Source organism: Capra hircus, chromosome 13 (genome assembly GCF_001704415.2).
Source record: "Capra hircus breed San Clemente chromosome 13, ASM170441v1, whole genome shotgun sequence".
In the NCBI taxonomy this organism is placed as follows: Eukaryota; Metazoa; Chordata; class Mammalia; order Artiodactyla; family Bovidae; genus Capra; species Capra hircus.
Genome location: NC_030820.1, coordinates 47,204,893 through 47,224,808, shown reverse-complemented (window position 1 = coordinate 47,224,808; position 19,916 = coordinate 47,204,893). Strand labels below are relative to the sequence as shown.

Sequence of the window (19,916 nt, the reverse complement as noted above, 5' to 3'; positions counted from 1 at the left end):
AATCAAGATTGCCGGGGAAATATCAATAACCTCAGATATGCAGATGATACCACCCTTATGGCAGAAAGTGAAGAGGAACTAAAAGCCTCTTGATGAAAGTGAAAGAGGAGAGTGAAAAAGTTAGCTTAAAGCTCAACATTCAGAAAACAAAATATGACATCTGGTCCCATCACTTTATGGCAAATAGATGGGGAAACAGTGGAAACAGTGTCAGACTTTATTTTGGGGGGCTCCAAAATCACTGTAGATGATGACTGCAGCCATGAAATTAAAAGACGCGTACTCCTTGGAAGAAAAGTTATGACCAACCTAGATAGCATATTCAAAAGCAGTACATTACTTTGCCGACTAAGGTCCATCTAGTCAAGGCTATAGTTTTTCCTGTGGTCGTGTATGGATGTGAGAGTTAGACTGTGAAAAAGGCTGAGTGCTGAAGAATTGATGCGTTTGAGCTGTGCTGTTGGAGAAGACTCTTGAGAGTCCCTTGGACTGCAAGGAGATCCAGCTAGTCCATTCTGAAGGAAATCAGCCTTGGGATTTCTTTGAAAGGAATGATGCTAAAGCTGAAACTCCAGTACTTTGGCCACCTCATGGGAAGAGTTGACTCATTGGAAAAGACTGATACTGGGATGGATTGGGGGCAGGAGGAGAAAGGGACGACCGAGGATGAGATGGCTGGATGCCATCACTGACTCGATGGCCGTGAGTCTGAGTGAACTCCAGGAGTTGGTGATGGATAGGGAGGCCTGGCGTGCTGCGATTCATGGGGTCACAAAGAGTCCGACACTACTGAGCGACTGAACTGAACTGAGATGTCTTGTACACCACTGGGTTGAAGTACCTCACACCCTGTGTTTCATTTTACAGACATATGAGATCCTCCTTATTTTTTTGCCTATTTATGAGAGCATTTTAACTCTTGTATAGAATAATTTTTTCTTTTCTTTTTTTTAACTTACAGGCAATATATGTTAATGTTTGTTATACTTCTGTAACGAGAATGCCTTTAATTTCTTTTTGTTTATATTTTTAGTATTTTCTCAAATTTGAAAGCAGTATGTTATGGTTATCTGCCCAGTGAAAAATATTTTTTAAATTGTCTTTTTTAGGGTTCGGCAAAAGCAGAACAAATATCCTATATTATTTTTGACTCAGGGGAAATCTGATATTTACCCTGAACTCATGGACCTCAGATCTCGGACAACTCCCATTGCAATGAGCTTTGCACAATTTGAAAATCTACTGGTAAGCTATGCTTGAATTTTTTAATATTTAGTTTTTGAAAAATGTTTTAGAGTTATAGTAAAATTATATATTACTTTAACGTCTGAGTGGTTAGTTTTGACTTATGTATAATGAGCAGATAGCTCTACGTGAAATGAGAATATTAAATTACAGACTGAAAAGCAGTTAAATAACCACTACTGACAAAAATTTTTTGCAGGCCTTGGTTAAGTATGTTTTGTAGTTCAGTGTTCTGAGTGGGTTTTATGAATCATCTAAACTTGTTTGATTTATTAAATTGTAAGAAAAAATGCTAACGTTTTCCTTCCCTGTCCATTCTACTTTACAGAATACTAATATAGAGTATGACCATTTTAATTTGTAGTTAATGTTACTTTTTCATTAACTTATTTTTCATCTTTTAGGGGATAAATGCACATACTGAAGACCTACTCAGAAATCCGTCCTATATTCAAGAAGCAAAAGCTAAGGGACTGGTCATATTTTGCTGGGGCGATGATACCAATGATCCTGAAAACAGAAAGAAATTAAAGGAATTTGGAGTTAATGGTCTAATTTATGATAGGTATTTGTTTTTTATGAAAAATTTTCATGGATTGTTAGAAGAGGGAAAGTAGTATAATTATCTTAACATTTATTTGTCAGTGAAATTTTTTCAAACTTTGGAGTATACCACAGTCACTTGGGAAGTTTGTTAAAAATTCAGATTGCTCACTAACCTAGAAGATATATTGACTCATCTTGTAGTTGGAGGTGGCTGTTTGCCCTAAACCTGTTCTCTGTCTGTATGAACTTTCTTGGTGGTCTCATCCAGTTCTGTGGCTTTTCATACTTTGTACATCCCCAAATATCCTCCATAAGGGCAAGGCTTTACCTGTTTTGTACACTTTGGTATTGCCAGTTTTTGGAACAATACAATAGCTTAAATAATTTGTTTTTAAATAAATTTGCTGGTTGTTTAAAATGTAAGTCTGAGATCTCTGAGAGATGAAAAGATTTAGTGTAAAAAAATCTGGGGTTAGAAGGTTTACTCTGCTGAGGGGGTTTAGTGGGCTTACTAATACTTGAGCAGCATCAAGTAAGTGATAAAATTTGTTACCAGACCTGCTTTAAAAAAATACAGTCCTTGGATTTAGTTCATATTACTGTTTGTTCTATAAAGTTATATTGCTTGCTTAATAAAGCTTTCCCCACCCCCGCTATTTGTCTGTATTAGTGTTGTCTTACTACAACCCGGATAATGCCTGCCTTTTAAAGTATTGGCTAATATTTCTTTAAGCTGCATAATTCATGATTCTTTCTATTAGATGTGTCCATCTAATTAAAGGAAAATTAAAAATTTTAAGTTGTAATATGATGGAAGTCTTTAGCAAATTTTGAGGGAATATTTCTTTGAGGAGGAGGAGGAAGGAATGATTGCAAACATTTTCAGGTAAGAAAAGTATATTGTGAGATTATATCATGTACAGCTGTTGTAGAGTATAGAAATTTTAGTCAGACCCTTCATCTAAAGGGCCCTACTTGGTTGTAGCAAACACTGACCTTGCAAGGAAAACAGGAAGATACTGTGTGATATATATAAAAAGCCAAAACAGAGTGAGTGCTCTGTGACACAGGGTCAACAAAAATAATTTTAAAGAGGAAGCAAGACATAGATTTGAGCATGGGTGGTGGTGGTGAAATTTGCTGTGACAGATTTTGCATTTTAGGCAGAGGTGGGAGCAGGCACCAGGGCAGGACTGTGTTGAGGGTGTGTGTGGAGGATGTTTAGGCGACCCAGCACTGGGCTTCTGCTTGGGCCCAATGAGAGGTGAGATGTGGACTGGGTTAGAGTCAGTTTTTATTATTCTTGGAAGTTTTTTCTTCTTTTTTAAAGAATTTTAGTCAAAGTATTACATGTATATTTATAATCAACCATACTTATATATATGAACTACATATATATATATATGTCTTCTGTGTGTGTGTGTGTGTGTGTGTGTGTGTGTGTACGTATTTCAAATAGTTCAAGACTAATAATAAAAACTTAAAAGTCCTGGGAATTCCCTCACACTCTATGGTTAGAAGTTAGTGCTTTCATTGCCAATGGCTTAAGTTCAGTTCCTGGTTGGGCAACTAAGATCCTGCAAGCAATGAGGTGCAACCAAGAAAAACCTAGCAATCTTTCCTATCTCTTTCATTGTCCCTGAGTTCCTGTGTAAATTTTTTTTAACTGTTTCTTATGGTATTTAAGGTGCTTATTGCTGTTATTTTTTCATTATCAAATTTAGACATATTGAAGATCTAAATGATTAAGAATCTTTGTTTCATTTTACATGGGGGGAAATTGTGATGTGTTTTTAATTTGTCAAAACCAGTTCTAATTTTACAAAGGCATTAATACAGGTTTTAGATTTAATCATGGTTTTGTGATGTATTATCTTATATAAGCTGCTATGCTTAATTTACTGATATTTGGAATTTCTGCATTTATAGTAATGATGAAAATGGCCTCTAATTTACCTTTATCAAATGATTGTCTAATTTTGACATGAGGATAATACTTGCCTCATACAGTAAATTGAGCAATGTTTCCTCTTTGTATACTGTGTCTGCTCAAATTATTTAAAATAATTCAGTAACAGAACCCACATTTAAAGAACATTATTATTAGATAATATAACTCCCTTGTGTGCCCCTCTCTAATTATATTCCCTTACCCCCTCCCTCAGATATAACTGATTATCAGGTTATTCTCAAATTTTTTTAAATTCTTAGTAGCAGCAGACAGTATAACATTTAGTTTTTCATGGCTTTAAACTTTATTTGTACTCTTTCCCTGCTTGTTACATTGTTAAAGTCAACCCATTTGTTGCATGTTATGATATGTTTCTCTTCATGGCTCTATGATTCTACCACAGTTTATTCTACTATTGGAGAATGTTGAGGTGGTTGCCAGAGTTTGGTGTTACACTGTTTGTTGTAAATATTGTTGACCAGGTTATGTGTATAAGTTTCTTTAGGGGAATGACTTACTTAAACCTGTTGACCCCAAACTCAGTTTTAAATGCATTTTACATAGCAACCTAGTTCACATGTAGATATTTAATCTACAAGTGCGTACCTGAAACCATTGCTGTTGCTGCTGCTAAGTCGCTTCAGTCGTGTCCGACTGTGCGACCCCATAGACGGCAGCCCACCAGGCTCCCCCGTCCCTGGGATTTTCCAGGCAAGAGTACTGGAGTGGGGTGCCATTGCCTTCTCCGACCTGAAACTATTAAATGAGTTAAAAAGATAATGGTCCCTGAGTATTTATGTATGTGTGCTTTTTAAATGATTGTGCCATTGGCTTGCACCTTTTCTATGCTAGTTTTAACTTTCTGGATTAATTTTGTGACCCGCTGGGTCTCTAGCTCAGCATCAGGCATTTGTCTGTGGATTAGGCATTGGAAGTATAATAGGAATATGGGCAAGTGGAGCGGGCTGTTCTGTGCTTGTTCTCTGCTCACTGGAGCCTTCTAAGAGTTCTCAGGAGTAGGCCAGCCCAAAATAAACCTGTCAAGTAGAGTGGAAACTGAATCAACAAATGTTAAATGGTTCAGGGCATTCTGTAGGTTTCAAAGCTACAGGGGCTCTTTTGAGTGCTAGCCCACAGCAAGCCTGATAGGCAGGGGCTCTTTTGAGTGCTAGCCCACAGCAAGCCTGTCCATCCAGTCAGTCTTCTTCAGTAACATTGCTTGACTCCTTTTGGGTACAACTGCCATGCTGAGCAACAGTTCTTAGGTCAGAGCTCCTGTTTCCTGTAGTCCAGATCTTTTTCTCTCTCGCTTTACTGTCGTTTTTATCGAACATATAGTTCAGTATCTTCTTGAGAAAGGAGGATGGAAAGTCTGAAAACTTGCATGTCTGGAAATGGCTGGGCATGAAATTCCATGTTAGAAATCATTTTTTTAGACTTTTAAAAGCATTTCTCCATTATCTTCACAATTCCATTGTGCTGTTAAGAAATGTGAAACCATGTTGATTCCTACTCCCTCACATGTGATTTGTTTGTTTTCCTGAAGTCTGGAGAATCTTCGCTTTTGTCTCTAGTGTTCTAAATTTTCAGAAAGATGGTCTTGTGGGTCTGCTATGCACTTGGTATCCCTTTTGTTTTTCTTTATAGAAATCCTTTCATTTGTATATTACATACTCTTTGACCAGATTTAAATTCTTAGCTTTTTTCCTATTTTATATCTTTGTCTTTTTGTTCTACTTTCAGAGATTTCCTCAACCTTGTGTCCGCTGTTCCTGTTGAGTTTTTCGTATCTGCTGTTGTGCTTTTAATTTTCAAGAACTGTCTTTTTTCCTCTGAATGCTCTTTTTTCTATATGTATTTTAAAAATTCTGTTCTCATTTGATGAAATTGCTATCTGAAGTCATTAAGGATCACTTAGAAAAATTTTTTTTTCTTCTCTTTTGCTCACTATCTTACATGTTAGAAGCTTTCCTCAGATATTTAGAAATCCTTGGTTAAGGAATTGGAATCTAAAAAGCTTGTTGGAAACTCTTGAGTGTATGAATATGGCTTGTGAAATATCATTGTGCAGTAATCTGTGTGACCCCTTTGGTCACACATCTGTCATTAGATTAAAAACTTTGCTTTTTGATTGGTCAGATTGCTCATGGAAGACTAGTATTTTGTACTTGGAGGATACAAGTCTGGCTGCTCAGTTTCTTGGAGTCAAGTGAGGAAAGAGAGATGGGTGAAGAAGGGCAGGTCTCTGTGTTTAGAATTTGTTGTATTTGTACCATCTCTAATTTTCCTGATGCTGATGGCTATTTCATAAAATGTCTCAGACTCTTATCATGTAGTCTTCTCCCTCATTCAACCTGGACCAAGTAGGGCAGGGGCAGCCTCCACAGCAGGGAGTTAAATGGAAGGGGGAACCACTTGCTGCTGCTCAACCTTCACCCCATTCTCCCATCTTTGAGCCCCTTCCTCCCCCACCCAGTTCCGGAGGAGTTTGGGCTACTTTTAATGCACCCTTTTCATTTTTTCAACTACTAGCTTGTGGTTTGGACTTTGTTATTCTGCTAATTGAAGTACTTTATTACTTATCCATCTGTTTTCCAGCTTCCAAAATTTTGTTGATGTGTCTCTTTGTTTTTTCTCATATTTAGTGAATTTTCTCTCAATACCCTTATTTTATTTCTAACAGGATATAGGGTATGAACTTAGGTGCTTGTATTCAGTCTGATATCCTGATCCAGAGATCACTTTTCATTATTTTATACATGCCTTTAATTAAGTCTTTGTGTTAGAATAGTGAAATATTTCATAAAATCAATACTTGAAAAATCTTGCAAGAAAATTCTCCCTATTCTGATGCCATAGTAGTTTCCCAGGTGGCGCAGTGGTAGAGAATCCACCTGCCAATGCAAGAGACGCAGGAGATTTGGGTTCAGTCCCTGGGTTGGGAAGATCCCCTGGAGGACAGTATTCTTGCTTGGGAAAATCCCATGGACAGAGGAGCCTGGCAGGCTACAGTCCATGGTGTTGCAAAGAGTCTGAGCACTGCTGAGTGGCTTGATGTCATAAAGAGTTAGTGCCTCATGTAAATTGTCTGGTTTTTTACATTTAAACAATGAAAGGCCTGCCTTGCTGTGCTGGTGGGCAATGCTAGTACCATTATTGTCACTTGGGGCTCTCAACTCTAGATACATCTGTTAGTATAGCTTTAGCATAATTTTCACACTGCTGAGTCCTTTTTTTTTTTTTTTTTTTTTAATTTAATCTTAATGTTTTGGCTGCATCATGTGGCATGTGGGATCTTAGTTCCCCAGCCAGGGCTGGAACCCATGTACCCTGCAGTGGAAATGTGGGTTCTTAACTGCAGAACTGCCAGGGAAGTCCAGAGCAGTCCTTTTCATCTTGATCTTTAGTTGCTTGAAGTCAGAATCAGGTATGAATTCCAACTCTACCTTGTAGTAACTTCCCATCTGTCAGATAAGGCATTGCTGATTGGAGAAAAGATACTTGAAGAATCACTAGTAAGCTACAGATTTCATTTTCTGATTCAATTTATAATCAGCTCTTTTGCTTCAGGGTTGCAAAAAGGCAGTGAGTAGACTGGAAGAAGAGAAATGTTTTTAAATAAAACTGATGCTTATATCTTTTAAAGAAAAAATTAAAAGACTTTGTAGTATAGGTGTTCTAGGCATTCTGTAGGTTGTGAGATCTTAAGTAAGCCATAAAATTACCTATTTTATGTTTTGTGTTTGTCTCATCATAGGATATATGATTGGATGCCTGAACAGCCAAATATATTCCAAGTGGAGCAGTTGGAACGCCTGAAGCAAGAATTACCAGAGCTTAAGAGCTGTTTGTGTCCTACTGTTAGCCGCTTTGTTCCCTCATCTTTGTGTGGGGAGCCTGACATTCTTGTGGATGCCAATGGCATTGATAATGTGGAGAGTGCTTAGCGTTTACTGGGTGGAGACCATTTGGGGCATGCACCGCTATTCTGGGTATTCACTTTTCATCACTAAGCACTGTTTATGCCTTTTAGGTTTTCAGTCCAATGAAGCAATAATGAAGTATTTTCTATTTCATTACGGTTCTTGCTAGAATTTCAAGTATGCTATTTAAATCACTTGGCCAGGTATAATTACCAGTCAGTCTCTTTACAATGAGAATATTTATTTGTTGGTAAATACTTTAAATATGTAAATGGATAATGTTAAACATAGATTTTGGAATTAGCTATATAAATATCTCATATTTACACTTACTACAGCTTTTTATTTGATCAGGTCAGAAATACTTAGCACTCAGAAGACCATGACTATGCATAATTATACCTGACCATGGGAAAAATAAGTACCTCAAATGCATGTATTTGCACTGGTGATTCCAACTGCACAAACCTTTGTGCCATCTATGTGTATAATGTATTTTTCACATGAATTGACATGCACACCATTTTCATTCAGTATGAACCTTGAGGCTGCTGCCATTTTCCCATTTAACCAAACCAATACCTATGTAAATAGCCTAAAGGTGATCCTTGAAAACTTGTTTCATAAATCTTTCAGAAGTTATTTTGCATAAATATTAAAATTCCAAAAAGCTGCAGGGTAACTTAATGTACAAAATATTACAAGTATGGATTGCAGACTTCATACAATAGATAATAATGTATAAATTCTATTGAATGCATGCTTTCTGTTTTAAGCATGAGACTACATGTTTACTGTAAGTCCTTGCATCTGTGGTGCTAGGTGAGTGTGAGAAGGTGTCAAGGACTGAAAAAATATTTTGTTGCCTAAAAAAAAAGGAAAAAAAAGTTGTCTGTAGGCATGTTAAATATGCTTAAGTGTGTCTCTCACTACCTATTACACACCATTGCTTTGTGGATTTGTTTTATGTATGTGTGTGTTGTACAGTAGATAAAACCCTGTGCAAAAAATAAATGTCCTGAATTCTCATTGGTATTCTTTATTGGTTAATGAATATCATGCATGTAATTTATTTAGAAATGTAGAAGATTCTACTGTATGTGTATGCGTATTATTAGGATTATAAAAAGGTTTCTTTCATTAGAAGCAGATTGTTTTGGCATAACTAACTTATGAGTGAATGTTAAATAAAATACACAGATTTATTTTCTTCATTATAAAATGAAATTTCAAGATGTTACTTGTGTAGAATTGGTCCTTTACTATTATTATGAGATACTGGAATTTAGTGTCCAACCTGAAAGGATGGCTTATTTGCATACAGCTTTTACTTCATGTAGGCAGTTTATTCATTACTGATACGATTTGGTAGTAGCTGAGAACCTAAAACTTGGGTTATATGTTGTATCTTTACTTTTTTAAGCTGAGTAGTGCAGTTTTGGTCAGATCTTAATTGTGTGAAGATAGGCTTTAAAATCCTATGGTACTGTTTGTAACACTGATATTTAATGGAAAATAGTTTAGGAAATAGAGTTTTCTGCAGGGATTTTATATACTTTTCTCATGTTGAAAGAGATTTTGCAACACTTTGTGTGGAAGTTAACTTGGTGTGAATTAGGCACTTTTAGAAAACTTCTGAAAAAGAATTACTTTTTTTGATCTACAGACCTGGTATAATGCAGTTACCATTACTTTATGATAACTTGATTAGCCATATGTGTATTTCTAGTCCTGTTTGTTGGCTCCTCCCCTGTGCCTTTTAGTTCCAGCTCCATTTTGAAGACTTGCAGATCATGAATGGAAAGAAGAGGAACAGGAAAGGAAGTGATGTAGGGGTCAGTTTCCTCAACAGTACAATTTGCTGAGTAGAGCTTACAGCCGCTGCTCGTGACAAGGACAGAACCTCACTGCTCAGTTTCTCCTGTCTCTTTCTGACCTTATAAACACCAGGGTTAGTAGATGATTAACTCATAGCTAGCAGTAGCTTCCCTTTTTATAGGACTAAGTCCTGGCTTCCATATCACCAGCTGTTGCCCCATATACTCTGCTCTAGCTACACTGTGCCTGTGTCGGGCCCTCGCCATGCCGTATTCCCACACTGCTCCCTGTCTGTAGCCATGTGCCTTGCCTGGAAGCCTTTTCTGCCCCTGATACTTTCTCCCTGCTCACACTCATTTCTCCTTTAGCCCTTCATCGACCTCTCTGCTGCACCGTTGCCAAAACTTAGGAAGGGATAAATCCACCTTTTTTTACTCCATGGCTGAATGTTCATTCCTTGATCATGTCATGCATCACGGTACATTCTTGGTAGACACAGTTAATGTTTGCCTCACCACGCTGCAGGCTCTTCAAGGGTAGGGACATCGTTTTACAAATTTTTATTTCCATAATGCATGGGGACATAGTAGAAAAGAAGTGCTGGAGTTTTGAGGATAATATAATTTGTATCAAATGTACTTTTGAGTTAAGAGATTTAATTTACTAAGAATGTAAACTTTGCGTTGGTTTACATTTTGGCAGTGAGTTGGTTTACATTTTGGCAGTTGGAAGAGTTTATTAATGTCAATTTAAAATGTAGAAGTATAATGTTAAATTATTTTTATATTTTTTTGGAAATCGAGTGAAATGTTTGATAAAATGCTGCCATTGTTCTTTGATTTTTTTCCATTATCTGGAATTATGTACTGTAACTGAATGTAAATATGAGGAACACAGTTGTTCATTCCTGTGTCAGTGGTGCCTGAGGGCTGCCACCGCCACCTGTTTACCTCTCTCCCATTGCTCCTTGTGACATTTGTCTTTCTTCTCCCCTCCGAAGCCCATACTTAGGCCTACCTCAGCACCGCTTTCCTTGACTTCCTTCTGCGTTCAGCTCAGGTGCCACCTCCTCAAAAACCATTCTTCTGCTTTTGATCAGAATCATGATGCAAACAAGTACAGCCAGCCTCTAAATCTCACAGTTTTGCAGCTGGGGTAGTAAACCCAGACAAATTAACTGACTTACTGGGTCGGGACTACAACTGGGCTTTATGACTCCTAGTCCCATGTTCTTGGACAATGCTGCCCTCTGAAGTTTTGTGGCGTTTGTTAGCATATGCTTTCTTGTAGTCCCACTTTTTATGTGCCTGTTCTATTTCCCTTACAAGATTGTAAGCCCCTTAAGGGCAAGGACCTCTTTGCATTTCTAGCACTACATAGTGTTCTATACTTAGATATGAACTAGATGAATAAATGGTGGAGACTACAATCCTAGTTTCCTAACTCAGATTGTTTCACAGTATACATATGTTTTTGTGTGGTGTGCAACCATGTTGTCTGGAGTGTGTGTGCATGCATGTGCATGTATGTTGGCATATTTAAACACAGAGTTCTCACTCCACCCCCAGTTTCTTGGGGTCACTTAGTTTATGGGCTACCATAACTAATTTTCTCCTCCGTGCTGAATGAGGACAGTCATGGGAATGAGTGGCAGATAAGGTAGTTTTCTCCCAGGCCTGTCCCTTTCTAGGGCAGTACACCTATATCCTGCAGTGGGTGGCTGAATCAGGTACTGCGTTGGGTAGGACTTGCATGACCTGTGGGGCCAGTGCTCATGAGTCTTGAGGGACCATCATTAACCTTTGTTCTTGACTCTCCACACCCTGACTGCACACACACATGCATTATCACTGGCTTGGTACTCTAGGTTGACAATGGAGTTCTAATCATTTAGATTTGAATACAAAAGTGATTTACTCTGTTTTAGGTTTGGATCATGTACTTTAGGGGTAGAGAGAATGTATACATACCAGAAGTAATGTAATATTTGGTGTTCATGAGTGGAAATTATCAAAATAATCTATTAGTGGGTATATATTGAGAAATCGATTTGAAATGGTTTAAAAGTAAGCATATGATTAAGATCCACGAGTATGTATTGGAGGAGAGCTCATGGATTGGAACAAAGTTTTCATGAGGCTCTCAAGCCGGTGCAGAATGGGGTGGTGGTCAGTTTGGGGCACAGCCTTTGTAAACTCAGAGGCCAAAGTAGTAGTATGTTCAGAGAGGATCATGGAGCCATCCCAACAATGGAAAAGGATTTAGGGATGTCAGAGGCCTTGCATCCTTGTAGGAGATAAAAGTTCATTGATGATTTTTAAGGAAAATGACATGGTGAAATGAGCTTTTAAATAACGAAGAAAGTAATGTTAGTATAGGAATAATAAACCACTGGTGGCTCAGTGGTAGGGAATCTGCCCAGCAATGCAGGAGATGCAGGTTTGACCCTTGGGTTGAGAAGATCTAGAGAAGGAAATGGCAACCGACTCCAGTATTCTTGCCTGAGAAGTCCCATCAGCAGTCCATGGGGTTGCGAAAGAGTTGGAGATAACTTGGCAATGAATGGAAATAATTTGTCTAGTCATCTACTAAATTGATCCAAACATACCTCTGCCTTTTTTCTCAGAAAACAAATACATATGGGGTGAATGAACTGAAACTTACTTGCAGAACCAAATTACATAATTTCATGGGGAAGAAACTAAACCTTAGTAAAAGTTCCATGTTATCCCATGATTTCAAATGTATTTTTCTGTGGCCCAGACCTCTCTAAACCCCAGCTTCATATATCCAGTTGTCAATTTGCATCTCCACTTGGAGGTATAATGGGCATCTCACATTTAACACACCTCAGCAAAGATTTTTCCTTCCTTTCACCAAACCTGCTCGCATCTCACCTCCATCAGTGTTATGTCCAACACTGTATGGTCCAAATCACAGCATATTAAGCAGAGACAATATTTTTTGCTGACCAAGGTCTATGTAGTCCAAACTAACGTTTTTCCAGTAGTCACGTACGTATGTGAGAGTTGGGTCATAAAGAAGACTGAGTTCTGGGGAACTGATGCCTTTGAATTCTGCTGCTGGAGAAGACTCTTAAGAGAGTCTATGGGACTGTGAGGAGATCAAACCAGTCAATTTTAAAGGAAATAACCCTGAATATTAATTGGAAGGACTGAAGCTGATACTTGACAGATTCATGTCACATGATGGTAAGAGCCGGTTCACTGGAAAAGACCCTAATACTGGAAAAGATTGAAGACGAAAGGAGAACGGGGCAACACAAGTTAGATAAAATAACCAACTCATTGACTTGAATTTGCGAAAACTCTAGGAGATAGTGGAGGACAGAGAAGCCTGGCATGATGCAGTCCATGGGGTCACAGAGTGTTGGGACACGACTGTGACCGAACAACAGAGCAATCACAGACGCCCTACACTTTTGCCCAGGGTACCAACTTTTCTCCTCTCTGCCTCTTGGACAGAAAGAGTGCAGAGGATCCGTTCCTGGAAAGTAGTAGCCAGGACATGAATCTGTGAAGTATCAGCTTATTGGAAGTTTTAAAAAGCACACCAAATGAAGATTCAGATGCTATTTGATGTTAGTTGGATGGAATCCATACTCCTCTTGCAGAAGTGAACATAAGCTGGGGTGTGTCATGAAGAGAGCAGTAGAAATTGACTTGGGAAAATGTCATTTCAAAATGACACACGCACATCATTCTAAACATGGAAAGTAGGGATAAGCAAAAGAAACTTCCATAAGTTTGCTGCCCGAATATTAATGTGATTTGGGATTTCTAAGCACACAAAAGAAACTTCCGTAAGTTTGCTGCCCAAACATTAATATGATTTGGGATTTCTAAGCACATAGTCTGTTTTATTTTGTAACAGGATTTTGGATCTTTTTTCATTTTTTTAACTATAATGTATGCAATGAAAAATTAAACTTCTTAAAAACATGGAATATACCTCCCAATACAACTAAAACCTCTGACATATGAACAATTATATGCAAAACAAGCATAAGAAGACAAAAGATGGAGAGAAGACAGATTTAGCAATGGACTTCAGGACTCAAGGAAAAACGTGAATTTTCTAGGTTTTCTTATTTCCTTATCAGACAATTTTGGTGAAGTTGGTTACCAGGAAACACCAGAAGATGTAGGCAAAAAATGAACACCAAAACCCAGTAAAAGCCTGATCTCTTCATGCAAAGGACCAGGAAAAGGGCAGCTTAACAAGTCAGAAATCCTTTAGACAGTAACTTGTCTATTCTAATCAAATATGAAAGACTGCAATCATATCCTCACCCTCGCCGGTTAAGGCCAAAGGGCTGGCCTAGATTCCACCCCAGAAGGCTTAAACTTAGTACTTCAGCCCTCTGCCAGGATGGTGTCAGAGAAGGTCTAGTGAGGAACCTGGACTCCAACCTCCTTGCTTTCTGGGATGGAAACAGGGTGCTCAAAGGAGAATCAGGGTTTTTACCACTGCACAGTGGCAAAGAGACGGCCTGTATAACAGTGTCAGTGGAGACTACACAAGGAGCCTAGACTTCACCCTCAGTAACAGATGCTTCTCACCCTGTGGTGTCAGAGGAGGTCTAGTGTAAAGCTTGAATTCCCAGCCCTTCCACTCAGGTGTCAACAGGAACCTTCTACCTGGCAGTAATGAGGCAATGCTGTGGCAAAGGGGACCTGTTAAAAAACAAGATTTAAGTAAAATTTAGTAAGAGTCTTACAATACCAAAAACGTCCAGGTTTCAATCAATAACCACTTCTCATACCAAGAACCAGGAAGAGATGACACATAATTATCTGACAAGGATTTTAAAGCAGTTGTCAGCAGGTGCTTTAGCAAGCAATTAGAAACGTGGAACAAGTGGAAACAAATGGGAAAATAGTCTCAGCAAGGAAACGGAAGATATAATGCACCAAACAAAAGTTTTAGAATGAGCAAATTTAAAAAGTGAATGGGCTCAACAGCAGAATGGGACAGAGGATAGAATCAGAGATAAAAATTACCCAATCTAAACAGAAAGTAGACTGATAAAAAAAATGAGCATGACCTCAGAAACACATGGGACTTTATGCAATTCATATTGTACTCTTTCTGCAAAACATTTTGTAGATATGCACATTATTCTAAAATTTATATGGAAAGGCAAAGGACCTAGAGTATCTAAGAAGAGTTTTAAAAAAGAATGAAGTGAGAGGAATCACTTCCTGAGTTCAAAGCTTAATGTAGTTTCAAGAATCGATTCTGTATGGTACTGTGAAAGGGTAGACACATCAGTGAAACAGTAGAGAATCTACAGAAATATACACAGCTGACTGATTTTTGACATGGGTGTAAAAGCAAATCAATGGAGAAATGTCTTTTCAACAAATGATACAGGAACAATTGGATATCCATTTGCAAAAAAAGAACAAACAAAAAAAGCCTTTACCTAAATTGCCAACATCCGCTGGATCATTGAAAAAGCAAGAGTTCCAGAAAAACATCTATTTTTGCTTTATTGACTATGCCAAAGCCTTTGACTGTGTGGATCACAGTAAACAGTGGAAAATTCTGAAAGAGATGGGAATACCAGACCACCTGACCTGCCTCCTGAGAAACCAATATGCAGGTCAGGAAGCAACAGTTAGAACTGGACATGGAACAATAGACTGGTTCCAAGTAGGAAAAGGAGTACGTCAAGGCTGTATATTGTCACCCTGCTTATTTAACTTCTATGCAGAGTACATCATGAGAAATGCTGGGCTGGAAGAAGCACAAGCTGGAATCAAGATATTAGATTGCTGGGAGAAATATCAATAACCTCAGATATGCAGATGACACCACCCTTATGGCAGAAAGTGAAGAGGAACTAAAGGGCCTCTTGATGAAAGTGAAAGAGGAGAGTGAAAATTTGGCTTAAAGCTCAACATTCAGAAAACGAAGATCATGGCATCTGGTCCCATCACTTCATGGCAAATAGATGGAGAAACAGTGGAAACTGTCAGTTTTTATTTTGGGGGGCTCCAAAATCACTGCGGATGGTGATTGCAGCCATGAAATTAAAAGATGCTTACTTCTTGGAAGAAAAGTTATGACCAACCTAGATAGCATATTAAAAAGCAGAGACATTACTTTGCCAACAAAGGTTCATCTAGTCAAGGCTATGGTTTTCCCAGTAGCCATGTATGGATGTGAGAGTTGGACTATAAAGAAAGCTGAGCACTGAAGAATTGATGCTTTTGAACTGTGGTGTTGGAGAAGACTCTTGAGAACCCCTTGGACTGTAAGGAGATCCAACCAGTCCATCCTAAAGGAGGTCAGTCCTGGGTGTTCATTGGAAGGACTGATGTTGAAGCTGAAACTCCAATATTTTGACCTCCTGATGCAAAGAGCTGACTCATTTGAAAAGCCCCTGTTCTGGGAAAGATTGAGGGCAGGAGGAGAAGGGGACAACAGAGGATGAGATGGTTGGATGGCATCACTGACTCAATGGACACGAGTTTACTCCCGGGTAAACTCTGGGAGTTGGTGACGGACGAGGAGGCCTGGCGTGCTGCAGTTCATGGAGTCGCAAAGAGTGGGACACTACTGAGCGACTGAACTGAACTGAAATTTCATATCTTATGCAAAAAGTAACTCAAGATAGATCATGGGTTGAAATGCAAAATTCTAGATCTTTTGAAAGATAACATTGGAAAAAATCTTCGGTCTTAGGGGCTTTAAAAAACCCAACAACTTAGTTCTCAGAAAATCTTTAGGTCTTTTAAATTGCTAAGCAGGATTTTATCAAAATTAAAAACTTGCTCTGCAAAGACCCTGTTAAGAGAATCAAAAGAGAGACTACAGACTGGGAGAAGATATTTGCAAACCATATATCTGGCATAGGACTCTCAAAACTCAATAGTAAATAAAATTCAATTAGAAAACAGTCAAAAGACATGAAGAGGCATTTACACTGAAGAGTATATATAGGCATTAAATACTTGAAAAGATATTCAACATCACTATCCATTAAGGAAATGCAAAGTAACATGAGATATCACTACACTCTCATTACAAATCAGAATAGCTACAATACAAATCTATTAGAATAGCTACAATCTATTAGAATAGCCACAGTACAAAATTGTGCAATACCAAGTGGTGGTGGGGACATGGAGAAAGATTTCTCATACTCGTGGGAAAATTAATACAAAGTGAGTTTTACATTAAATGGTACATCTCCTTTAGAAAATAGTTAGGCAGTGTTTTTAAAATGAAATATATTCTTAACATATGACCCAGGTATGCACTCCTGAGGTTTTAACATAGAGAAATGTAAACTTTTGTCCACACAGAAACCGATACACAATTGTTTCCAGCAGCTTTGTTTGTAATAGCCCCAAACTGGAAACAAAATGCTCCTCAATAGGTAAATTGTTGGACAATCTGTGATACGTTTATACCATGGAAAACTATTAAGTAATAAAAAGGAACCAACTATTGGCCCAAACAGTAGGATGGATCCTGGGGGCATTATGCTGAGTGAAAAAAGCAGTATCAAGAGGTTATATACTGTATGATTCCATCTGGGCTTCCCTGGTGGCTCAGACAATAAAGAATCTGCCTGCAATGTGGGAGACCTAGGTTCTATTCCTGAGTCAGGTAGATCCCCTGGAGAAGGAAGTAGCAACCCACTCCAGTATTCTTGCCTAGGAAATCCTATGGACAGAAGAGCCTGCAGTCCATGGAGTCGCAAAGAGTTGGACATGTCTGAGCAACTAACACATGGTACATTCTTGAAATAATAAAATTAGAAAGGTGGAAAGCAGACCAGTGGTTGTCAGGTAGTAGGGATAATAGGGAGCTTTGCAGCTGGGTCAGTGGTAAAGAATCAACCTGCCAATGCAGGAGATGTGGGTTCAATCCCTGGGTTGGGAAAATTCCCTGGAGAAGGATATGGTAACCCATTTCAGTATTTTTGCCCGGGAAATCCCATGGACAGAGGAGACTGGCGAGAGTCCATGGAGTCAGAGGAGTCAGACATAACTTTGTGGCTAAAGAACAAGAGGAATCATGGCAGATCTTCACAGTGACGTAGTGGTCCTTTATCTTAAAAAAAAATTTTTTATGACAATTTTTTTGTTTTTGCTCACTGGGTCTTATTTGTGGCACTTGGCGTCTTCAGTCTTCACTGCTGCCTGTAGGATCTTAGGTGGCAGCATGCAAACTCTTAGTTGCAGCATGTGGGACCTAGTTCCCTGGCTAGGGATTCCACCTAGGCCCCCTGCTTTGGGAATGCAGAGTCTTAGCCACTGGACCACTAGGGAAGTCCTCTGGTTCTTTATCTTTACTTCAGTGGTGATTCAATCAGTTCAGTCGATCAGTCGTGTCCAACTTGACCCCATGAACCACAGCACCCCAGGCCTCCCTGTCCATCACCAACTCCCAGAGTTCACTCAAACTCGTGTCCATCAAGTTGGTGATGCCATCCAGCCATCTCATCCTCTGTTGTCCCCTTCTCCTTTTTTTCATTTCTTTTTAAAATTTTTATTTGTTTTTTAATTGAAGGATGATTGCTTAACCGAATTTTGTTGTTTTCTGTCAACCTCAACAAGGATCAGACATAGGTATAAGTATATCCCCTCCCTTTTGAAGCTCCCTTCCATCTGCCTCCCCATCTCACCCCTCTAGGTTGATACAGAGCCCCTGTTTGAGTTTCCTGAGACATACAGCAAATTCCTGTTGACTATCTATTTTGCATATGGTAAAGTAACTTTCCATGTTACTCTTTCATACATCTCACCCTCTCCTCCCCTCTACCCATGTCCATATGTCTATTTCTCCATTGCTGCCCTGTAAATAAATTCTTTGGTACCATTTTTCTAGGTTCTGTATATATGCATTCAGTCACTTCAGTCGCTCAGTCGTGTCTGCTTTGCGACCCCATGAATCACAGCACGCCAGGCCTCCCTGTCTATCACCAACTCCTGGAGTTCACTCAGACTCACATCCATCGAGTCAGTGATGCCATCCAGACATCTCATCCTCTGTTGTCCCCTTCTCCTCCTGCCCCCAATCCCTCCCAGCATCAGGCTCTTTTCCAATGAGTCAACTCTTCTCACGAGGTGGCCAAAGTATTGGAGTTTCAGCTTCAGTGTCAGTCCTTCCAATGAACACCCAGGACAGATCTCCTTGAGAATGGACTGGTTGGATCTCCTTGCAGTCCAAGGGACTCTCAACAGCCTTCTCCAACACCACAGTTCAAAAGCATCAATTCTTCAGCACACAGCTTTTTTGACAGTCCAATGCTCACATCCATACATGACCACTGGAAAAACCATAGTCTTGACTAGATGGACCTTAGTCGGCAAAGTAATATCTCTGCTTTTAAATATGCTATCTAGGTTGGTCATAACTTTCCTGCCAAGGAGTAAGCATCTTTTAATTTCATGGCTGCAATCACCATCTGCAGTGATTTTGGAGCCCCCAAAAATAAAGTCTGACACTGTTTCCACTGTTTCTCCATCTATTTCCCATGAAGTCATGGGACCAGATACCATGATCTTCATTTTCTGAATATTGAGCTTTAAGCCAACTTTTTCACTCTCCTCTTTCACTTTCATCAAGAGGCTTTTTAGCTCCTCTTCACTTTCTGCCATAAGGGTGGTGTCATCTGCATATATGAGGTTATTGATATATCTCCCAGGAATCATGATTCCAGCTTGTGCTTCTTCCAGCCCAGCATTTCTCATGATGTACTCTGCATAGAAGTTAAATAAGCAGGGTGACAATATACAGCCTTGACATACTCCTTTTCCTATTTGGAACCAGTCTGTTATTCCATGTCCAGTTCTAACTGTTGCTTCCTGACCTGCATATAGGTTTCTCAAGAGGCAGGGCAGGTGGTCTGGTATTCCCATCTCTTTCAGAATTTTCCACAGTTTATTGTGATCCACACAGTCAAAGGCTTTGCTATAGTCAATAAAGCAGAAATAAATGTTTTTCTGGAACTCTCTTGCTTTGTCCATGATCCAGCAGATGTTGGCAATTTGATCTCTGGTCCCTCTGCCTTTTCTAAAACCAACTTGAACATCTGGAAGTTCACGGTTCACATGTTGCTGAAGCCTGGCTTGGAGAATTTTGAGCATTACTTTACTAGTGGGTGAGATGAGTGCAATTGTGTGGTAGTTTGAGCATTCTTTGGCATTGCCTTTCTTTGGGACTGGAATGAAAATTGACCTTTTCCAGTCCTGTGGCCACTGCTGAGTTTTCCCAATTTGCTGGCATATTGAGTGCAGCACTTTCACAGCATCATCTTTCAGGATTTGAAATAGCTCAATTGAAATTCCATCACCTCCACTAGCTTTGTTCATAGTGATGCTTTCTAAGGCCCACTTGACTTCCATGAATCTAAATATGAGATGCACTGAACTATACACACATTGTACCAA

General features: G+C 39.0%; 1 protein-coding gene across 2 annotated transcripts in view; it reads left to right on the top strand.

Moving 5' to 3' along the window:
* The window catches only part of GPCPD1 (glycerophosphocholine phosphodiesterase 1), a 68,514-nt gene extending 57,584 nt beyond the window's left edge, over positions 1 to 10,930 (top strand). For both annotated transcript variants that reach the window (XM_018057368.1, XM_018057367.1), the window contains 3 exons: positions 1,110 to 1,245; positions 1,650 to 1,810; positions 7,500 to 10,930. In XM_018057368.1, coding sequence (XP_017912857.1) covers positions 1,110 to 1,245; positions 1,650 to 1,810; positions 7,500 to 7,689 — 487 coding nt within the window. In that variant the 3' untranslated portion in view covers positions 7,690 to 10,930. The remainder of the gene's footprint in view (positions 1 to 1,109; positions 1,246 to 1,649; positions 1,811 to 7,499) is intronic.